At 43.2% G+C, this 9,588-nt stretch overlaps 1 protein-coding gene across 1 annotated transcript; it reads left to right on the forward strand.

Annotated features, from left to right (window-relative positions):
• Positions 1–251: 251 nt before the first annotated feature.
• Positions 252–8,453, forward strand: LOC139414377 (cytochrome P450, family 27, subfamily B, polypeptide 1). Its single transcript, XM_071162292.1, has 9 exons — positions 252–566; positions 1,500–1,690; positions 2,522–2,718; positions 2,973–3,173; positions 3,713–3,876; positions 4,181–4,347; positions 5,292–5,373; positions 5,528–5,725; positions 6,255–8,453. The coding sequence occupies exons 1-9, from the start codon at positions 339–341 to the stop codon at positions 6,372–6,374; spliced, it is 1,548 nt and encodes a 515-aa protein (XP_071018393.1). The 5' UTR covers positions 252–338; the 3' UTR covers positions 6,375–8,453.
• The last annotated feature ends 1,135 nt before the right edge of the window (positions 8,454–9,588 follow it).

A 9,588-nucleotide genomic window follows, 5' to 3' on the forward strand; every position in this document is an offset into this window, starting at 1 on the left:
ATACAGTGCAGGAAAATTGTTTCTCAGCAACCTACACCGGTGTCTGAGAAAAATCGTCCTACATAAAAATTGATTCGGTTATTTACCCTCCACGTGTGCGCTTCTTTGGGTTGGTCTGACTTCTGCCATCTGATTGGACACACCTTCCAAATAGTTCACGCCTACTGCGTCCCAGCCTTGCCACTGGGCGGGGTCGACCCCAGCATTCGCTTTCATTGGCCCACACTGAGAAACCTAATAACTCTAGTCCGGCATGGGTCGAGCGGTATAAATACAGTGTCTTGGTGCAAGATGAGCACCGACACCCGATATACTTTCCTTCGTTCATCTTCCATCGTATGAACATAGCCATAAGGATGCTGCAGCAAGCCCTCAAAGTGTCCGGTCGCAGTGCGTCCCCGCTGATCAAGTGGATGGAGAAGTGGGCTGAGAGCGCAGCTGGCCTGAAGAAGACCGAGGCGGCGCACGGGATGAAAACCCTAAAGGAGATGCCGGGACCCACCGTCGCCAAATTTGCCTGGGACCTCTTCGCCAAACGGGGACTGTCCCGCCTCCACGAGCTGCAGGTAAATTATGTTGTTGACTTGTTGATCTTTTCTTTTTAATCGTGACTTTTTAGCCAGACACTGATGTAAATGTATGAAATGTGTGATTTATAATTTATTATACTTAGTGCTTATGGGTTTGTCTTTTTAACGGCAAAACCATAGTAATTAATGTTTCATTAGGATATGTATATGGTCTTCACATTGTTTCTTGGAATAGATAGGTTATTACATTGATGTTGGGTTTGGCATAGCCTATGCAGAGTCGCCAGAAAACGCTAACATCCGGTTTTCAGGGGTACAGTATTTTCAACCTAACTTCTGTTTCCCCTGAAAAACGGAAGTGGGAACTCAGCTCAGGCATCTTTCTACACCTGCTCCATTAGGTTAGATATGGCATGGTGCTATAGAGAAGGGCAGGCTTGAGGCTTGCCCCCCTCAGTCAGCCAAGGCCATAAACAGTGTCAGACTGGCAGACCCTGTCACTGGCTCTTACATGTACTGTATAACCTAACCATCAGTGTGTAATGTAATTGTCCATCAATTAAAAAGCTATGAAGGGGCCAACAAAAGCTACCTAAATGTACCAGACATGCAGTTGCGAATGTATAGGCTATGTAAGACAAGTGGTTCATTGAGCAGGAAAGTGCCTTGGGCAACTCAGGCACGTTCCTTTGCTTTGGGGGTGTCTGCTGGCTCATAGGGGTAGATGGGAGCATAAGGAGCAAGAAGGCAAGCTTTTTTATCACATATTGACCATAGGGCGGCTGCTAAAACTTTGAACATTGTACAGATTTTGGCCATAAACTTTACATTAAGCAGCTTTAGAACTGTAGCTAGGTCTGCTCACAACATGTTCCATCCATAGAAATATAATAATTCTATAGACGGTTCTATCTCTAACTGAATCATGCCATCCATATGCGTTGTGTGCTAATGTGTTGTCTCTCCCAGCTTGAGGGTGTGAAGCGCTACGGGCCAATGTGGAAGGCCAGCTTCGGTCCCATTCTGACAGTGCACGTGGCCGAACCAGCCCTGATAGAGCAGGTGCTGAGGCAGGAGGGCCAGACCCCCATCCGCTCTGACCTCTCCTCTTGGAAGGACTATAGGAAACAACGAGGCCACGGCTACGGACTGCTCACAGCGTGAGTACCATTCTTCTCCTCTGCTGTTTTCCTCCCGTGCTGTCCCCCTCCCCTCTACTCTGTTGACCTTGCCTCCCCTATCCTATCCCTTTCCCTCCCCTATCGCCATATTCCTTTCTCTCATCACCACACCTCTCCTCTTCCCCCCTCCCCTCTCCTCCTCTCTCTGTCTTTACCACACCCTCAGACAGCCACAGTCATCACCATTGGACACTGTTAAACTTGACACATAGCATCTGTTTTTATGGGTGTCCCATATTTCATAATATCACTATAGCAGCCTAATTATCTTTGTGACAGTGTCTGACTGTGTGATCTTACTCAATGACTTGTCAAGCTGATTTAAGCTGTTCTGACGTCAGGGTGACGTGCTGTTCACAGGAAACAGGAAAGATTAACAGAGACGAAACAAAGACTTTAGACAAAGGAATAGTTGGCTAGTGGCCATACAGACAGTGAGTCATCCCTCGATCTATGATGGGTTATTATTACCTATGGGTTATTACCTAATCACCAGGAATATGAAAATACTATCTCAAATTAATTCAAGCTTTATTTATACAGCACATTTCAGTCATGGAATGCAACACAATGTGCTTTACAGGAAAAAAAACTCAAATAAAACCATGAAAATTAAAGCTGAAATATTTACTACACAACAAACACAAGATAAAAAAAACAAAAGAATGACACAAACTGAACAATTACAGTTCCATAATGTAGCCTACAGTACAGTTGGCCCAGCCTGTATAAAACATGTACATTATTGATGTTTGTTGGTGTGCAAACTCATTTGATGGCATTATTTTCTGTTTACCTTACTTTCTTCAGTGAGGGGGAGGAGTGGCAGGCGGTGCGGAGTCTCCTGGGGAAGCACATGCTACGTCCGAAGGCGGTGGAGGCCTACGATGCGACTCTAAACGGCGTGGTAGATGACCTCATCACTAAGCTCCGCCTCCGCAGGCGCCAGGACCCCCGCGGCCTCGTCCCGGACATCGGCAGCGAGTTCTACCGCTTCGGCCTCGAAGGTAAGGCCTATTTACATTCACTGTGGTTTGCCCCTGAGGCCTGCTTTTACTCAACTCTCTTTGTTGATGTTTTAAGTTACTAGTTTAGTCTATTAACATAACATACTTGTGTATGGTACGATGTGTTACGATATGTTACTCTGACAAGTCTATAATAGTCTTGATTGGATCTGTATTACAGAGTGAAAACGCAAAGCCCTTCTGGAAGCCTTTCAAACCCTTCTCCCCTTACCCTCTGCCTGTCTTTTCTGCAGGGATCTCCTCAATCTTGTTCGATTCCAGGATTGGTTGTCTAGACCCTGTGGTTCCCATGGAGACAGAACGTTTCATTCAGTCCATTAACACCATGTTTGTCATGACGCTCCTCACCATGGCTATGCCTGCCTGGTTACACCAGTTGTTCCCCAAGCCCTGGGACACTTTCTGCCAGTGCTGGGACTACATGTTCCAATTCGGTGAGCTGCCATCTTGGATAGCCTCATACTTGCTCCACCTTGGTTTAATTCCATGGACTTCTTTAATCCATGCTACCTGACTGACCTACTGATTTATTATTAGTTGTCCCCAGTGTTAGTTTTTCCCAACGGATAGATTTCTAGTAACTTATAGTAACTATAAATAGTTCCCATTGAACAGAACCCATAGTGTGTGGTCTCCTTCCATTCATTACCTGTAATCCCTGTAGTAAGCGTTCCCAGAGGTCTATTTTTTCCTCTTCAAGCTGTACGGATCCCTTAAGTCTGACTAGAGCTCCTTCAGACATGGGTTCAAATACTATTTGAAATCATTTCAAATACTAGCTAGAATTGATTGAGCTAGCCTGGTGCTATGGAACCAATATAATTGTCGCAATACTGCACACCTAGCCCATCTGGTACTCCAGGCAGGCTAAAGAAAACGCTGAAAGTATTTGAAAAATTTCAAATAGTATTTGAACCCAGGTCTGACTGAGCTCCTTCATTCTGATCTTGACCCCTGATCTATCTCATTGCAGCTAAAGGTCACATTGACCAGCGTCTGATGGAGGAAGCGGAGAAGGTGGCGCGGGGAGAGGAGGTGGAGGGGCGATATCTGACTTACTTTCTGACCCGCACGGGGCTACCCATGAAGACGGTGTACAGCAACGTCACTGAGCTGCTCCTGGCTGGGGTGGACACGGTGAGGAACATCTCTAATCTCTCCTTCCTCTCTCATCTCTCTCACCTCTGTCGTCATCGCTCTTTGACCTAGTGCTTTAATATTCGTTTTTAACATATCCAATAGCCAAACGTCTCCATTCCCCCTCACTCCTAGTCACAGTGTACTTCCTCTTCTTAATCTCCCTCTCTGTATGTTAAGTCTGATCCCATACAGTCAGGCTTAGTTGTAGAGAGCTCACTATCCTCTCCATCCACTGCTGCGGTGTTCTTATGGTGAATGATTTTACAGTCGTACTGATCTGCTGTGTCCTGTGTGTGTTCAGATTTCCAGCACCATGTCCTGGTCCCTTTACGAGCTGTCTCGGCACACTGAGGTTCAGGCCTCGCTGCGGGAGGAGGTATTGACTGTGATGGGGGGTCGGAGGGTGCCTGGGGCTGCAGACGTGGCTCGCATGCCCCTCATGAAGGCTGTGGTCAAGGAAGTTCTCAGGTAAAAATCAAATCAAATTAATTTATAAAGCCCTTCTTACATCAGCTGATATATCAAAGTGCTGTACAGAAACCCAGCCTAAATCCTCAAACAGCAAGCAATGCAGGTGGCTAGGAAAAACTCCCTAGAAAGGCCAAAACCTAGAGAGGAACCAGGCTATGAGGGGTTGCCAGTCCTCTTCTGGCTGTGTCGGGTGGAGATTATAACAGAACATGGCCAAGATGTTCAAATGCTCATAAATGACCAGCATGGTCAAATAATAGTAATCACAGTGAACAGGTCAGTGTTCCATAGCTGCAGGCAGAACAGTTGAAACTGGAGCAGCAGCACGGCCCAGTGGACTGGGGACAACAAGGAGTCATCATGCCAGGTAGTCCTGAGGCATGGTCCTAGGGCTCAGGTCCTCCGAGAGAGCGAGAGCGAAAGAAAGAAAGAGAGAATTAGAGAGAGCATATTTAAATTCACACAGGGCACCGAATAAAACAGGAGAAATACTCCAGACTGACCCTAGCCCCCCGACACAAACTACTGCAGCATAAATATGATGAATGATCATTTTTGTATTGAACTAGGCAAGTCAGTTAAGAACAAATTCTTATTTACAATGACAGCCTACCGGGGAACAGTGGGTTAACTGCCTTGTTCAGGGGCAGAACGACTGATTTTTACCTTGTCAGCTCAGGGATTCGATCCAGCCCAACGCTCTAACCACTAGGCTACCTGCCGCCCCAAAATAATAATAGTAATGATATAGGTTTGGATTTATACAGCACTATTCCAACCACTCATAGGTCCTCGTTATATAATTTATTAAGGGAAGTTAATTTCATCCACTACCAATTGGGGTGAACTATGTACCCTTGATTCAATCAACTACTACAACCAATCGATCAGTCATTAGACTGATCAGTCACACTGGCATTGTTGTGTTTTGGCTTCTTCAGACTTTATCCTGTTATTCCGGCCAATGCCAGGGTCATCGCAGACAAAGACATCCAGGTCGGAGGCTACCTCCTCCCCAAAAACGTAAGTGTTGACGTGATGTTGAGTGCTTATTTTTATGCACTTTTACAGCAATCTGGTGTAATATGGTGTAATATTCATGTGTAAAGGCAAATGTGTGTAATGGAAAGTAAAAAAACCAAACGGATTCTTAACAGCAGGATTCTATCCTATCCAGACTCTGATCACCCTCTGCCACTTTGCCACATCCCGGAATGCATCATTTTTCCCGAACCCGAATGCCTTCCAGCCCCATCGCTGGCTGAACCGGGACGAAGGCCACCACCCGTATGCCTCGGTGCCCTTTGGTGTGGGCAAACGCAGCTGCATCGGCCGCCGCATCGCAGAACTGGAGGTCTACCTGGCACTTGCACGAGTGAGTTGATTCTTGGTCACTTTTACATCGAGGCTTTGGCAGAAAGTGTCTCATAAAATGACATTCGTTTTCATAGCATTTTGAGTCCCAGTACTTTCAGTCGTGACTGAAATAATTGGCACCCTTGATAAAGATGAGAAACTATAAAATAACACAAATATTGAGCTATTTAGTACACTACATTTTTTGGGAACATTTTATTATTTAATGAGATTTTGTTTAACAAGTAATACATTTTCCCCTCTAGTGTAAGATCCCTCCCAATGTGTTCTCCAATCTCATAACATTTTACAAAAAGGCTCAGTGCTGTTATCTTCGCAAGGGGAGGGTGCCAGAGCATACGATATAGCTCAGTATTTGTATTTTTTATTTTATACAGCCCTTTTCTCATCTTTATCAAGGGTGCCAATCATTTCGGTTGTGACTGTATACTGTGTTTTTATCCTTGTAGTAGACCTCCGCTCTTCTAAGTACTGTTCATGTGAGGGATGCCCTCTAATTTTCTCAACCCCTCTCCTGGTCCCCTCAGATTCTGATGCAGTTTGATATAAAGCCCGATCCAGAAGGCAGTGGTGCAGCAGTCAAACCCATGACCCGGACACTGCTGGTGCCAGAGAGTGATATCAATCTGCAGTTTATTGAAAGATGAGTCGATGACCTGCTGAACACTAGCTATGTGTATTTGACTGTGACTGACAATCCATGTCTCTCAGAGTGAGACAGTTGGGAGCACTGGGAAAAGCATTGCGAAAGAGGGCCCGACTGAATTTGCAGCCCTGCAGGCCTAAACCCATAGACCAGGCCCTCAGCCCCTCAGATCTCAAGCCCAGTTGGTTTGGGCTGGCCTGGGTCTGAGTTGATACAGCAACTGAATGAGGGGCTGATAGAGGTCTTTGTTAATTGAAAACCTTTCTCTCTGTAAATGAACAGTAGTAGTTGCATTTCCAGTGAACTGAAACTCACTTCCCACACATTTTTTGCACAAGGAAGCTTGGAGATGGTGAAGGGAGGGTACGGCAATATTTCAAGTGCATTAGAGCCTATCTTGAAACTTCTCTCCATGCAGAGTGAAATGCATAGAACTTGAAACTTTTGACTGAAACTTGAAAAGTGCATCAGGAGATATTATGTGACATAGTTTCTACTGCTGATTGCAGCTTTATAGTACTATAACAAACTGTGCCCCTCCCCTATTTTGGTAAAAAGCGGATGGGTCTGGAGAAATGTAACCACTTAAAAATTCATAGACAAAGCTATGGATGATAGGACTGACCATCCATGATATCAAAATTATAGTTTTAACCATGTTTTGAGGCCATGTAGTGTTTATTTACATTTACTTTGTTTCCAAACATTGGAGTAAAACAAGCTTGTGTTTTGCGTTCTGATGGGGTACGACAGTTGAACTAAGATCATGAAGCATTTATAAGTTGCATTATTCAAGAATCAATGGGTACATAACATTAATTGATAAGTAAAAAACTGCTGATTTTCCCCTTTAATGACAAGTGATTTTCCTTCTCAATATCAGGTTGATCCCTCTTTTCACCTCTTAAAGATGCATTATAAAGGTTTTGTATAATTTCAGCCAGTAGTTTTGAAAGTAGCACTTAAAGCCACAACGGGCCCTGAAAATTGTCATCCATTTCGTATGAAATGTTACATCCTGCAGTATATATATATTTTTTTTACAAATCTACAATTCGTATGATATATTACGAATTTGTAAGTGCTTAAGATCCAGTTCAATCTCTTTAAACGTTCTGATTTATTCAATAATGCTCATGAATACAATCACTTATACTTACTTGTGATTTAGATTGTAGCAAATTATATTGCCAGTTGCCAATGGTATTATCAAAGGAATCTGATTAACTACATATGTTCCTCTCACCTAACTAGACATCAATTGCTATTTGACTGTAAGAATCCTGACCATAGCATGTAATGCAAAATGAATATGGACTGCGATGTTGTAACTCATTCCTTAGCTAACACAAATGGAAAGTACGGTGGCAGGTAGCCTAGCAGTTAAGAGCGTTGGGCCAGTAACCCAAAGAGTGCTGGTTCGATTCCCGAGACGACTAGGTGAACCATCTGCCAATGTGCCATTGAGTAAGGCACTTAACCCTAATTCCTCCTGTAAGGCGCTCTGGATAAGAGTGTCTGCTATGCTTTCATTTGACATTTTAGTAATTTAGCAATCATAGATTGGCAGATGCTAATTGCATTGACATCTCAGTTGCATGTAATAATGTTAAGGCATTGCTGATGAAGGTTCCTTAAAATGCCTAGAAATGTGTCATGTACTACCTTTTAGAAGAGTGTTGTTGAATAATAATTATTTTGGTCAAAACTATGATGCTCCTATCAGGATGGTGCTTATATGGTGCTCATATGGTGCTCGTTAATATCTTAATAAAAAATGGCAGCTGGTGGGACTAGCATGGTGCACCATATCCTTCCACCTGGGTTACTCTGTTTAAAGACACTGTCTTTTTAAACTATTTTCAACTTTTATGAAGTCCCAAACTATTTAGCTAATGTGTGGTGTCTGTACCTCTTACGTCTAAAAAATTGTTACCAGTTTTTCTACATCTAGAACCTTACGTGACTTGTATGATGTGGTGCTTCTTTCTCTGTTGTGATAACACATTGTGGAAAACTGTTACAACAATATGGAACTATTTTACTTTTCTATTTGTTTTCTAATAAAATAAAAATCACATTCATGGTCTTCTTTTTCTGTTCTAGAAATGTCAATATTATACTACCTTGGGGCATCGTTTGTTTACCTGTAAGGCATTAGTGATGGGGGGGGGGATCAATACAGTTACATATTGCTATATTATTTTTGGGCGATATTATAAAATTTGAAGTATTGAGTTGTATAAGAATATATGCAGTTGTATATAGCTTGTTTTTCAATCACTCCACACATTTCTTGTTAACAAACTATAGTTTTGGCAAGTCGGTTAGGACATCTACTTTGTGCATGACACAAGTAATTTTCCAACAATTGTTTACAGACAGATTATTTCACTGTATCACAATTCCAGTGGGTCAGAAGTTGACATACACTAAATTGACTGTGCCTTTGAACAGCTTGAAAAATTCCAGAAAATTATGTCATGGCTTTAGAAGCTTCTAATAGCCTAATTTACATAATTTGAGTCAATTGGAGGTGTACCTGTGGATGTATTTCAAGGCCTACCTTCAAACTCAGTGCTTCTTTGCTTGACATCATGGGAAAATCTAAAGAAATCAACCAAGACCAAGTCTGGTTCATCCTTGGGAGCAATTTCCAAACGCCTGAAGGTACCACGTTCATCTGTACAAACAATAGTACGCAAGTATAAACACCATGGGACCACGCAGCCGTCATACCGCTCAGGAAGGTGATGTGTTCTGTCTCCTAGAGATGAACGTACTTTGGTGTGAAAAGTGCAAATCAATCCCAGAACAACAGCAAAGGACCCTGTGAAGATGCTGGAGGAAACAGGTACAAAAGTATCTAAATCCACAGTAAAATGAGTCCATAATGACCATCGTTATGTTGGGAGAAAAAAGGGGGAGGCTTGCAAGCTGAAGAACACCACCCCAACCGTGAAGTACTGGGATGGCAGCATCATGTTGTGGGGGTGCTTTGCTGCAGGAGGGACTGGTGCACTCCACAAAATAGATGGCATCATAAGGAAGGTCAATTATGTGGATATATTGAAGCAACATCTCAAGACATCAGTCAGAAAGTGTAACGGTTTTCTTCTTCCTCTGACGAGGAGCATGAAATATTGGACCAATGCGCAGCGTGATAAGTGTCCATAATATATTGAATAAACTGAACACAAAATACAAAAGAACAA

This window comes from Oncorhynchus clarkii, chromosome 7 (assembly GCF_045791955.1).
Source record: "Oncorhynchus clarkii lewisi isolate Uvic-CL-2024 chromosome 7, UVic_Ocla_1.0, whole genome shotgun sequence".
Taxonomy (NCBI): Eukaryota; Metazoa; Chordata; class Actinopteri; order Salmoniformes; family Salmonidae; genus Oncorhynchus; species Oncorhynchus clarkii.

Coding starts and splice junctions, on each gene's coding strand:
- LOC139414377 (XM_071162292.1), top strand. CDS start 339: ATGAACATAGCCATAAGGATGCTGCAGCAAGCCCTCAAAGTGTCCGGT. Junction 5,374..5,527: donor GCTACCTCCTCCCCAAAAAC/GTAAGTGTTGAC, acceptor TATCCTATCCAG/ACTCTGATCACCCTCTGCCA. Junction 5,726..6,254: donor TCTACCTGGCACTTGCACGA/GTGAGTTGATTC, acceptor TGGTCCCCTCAG/ATTCTGATGCAGTTTGATAT.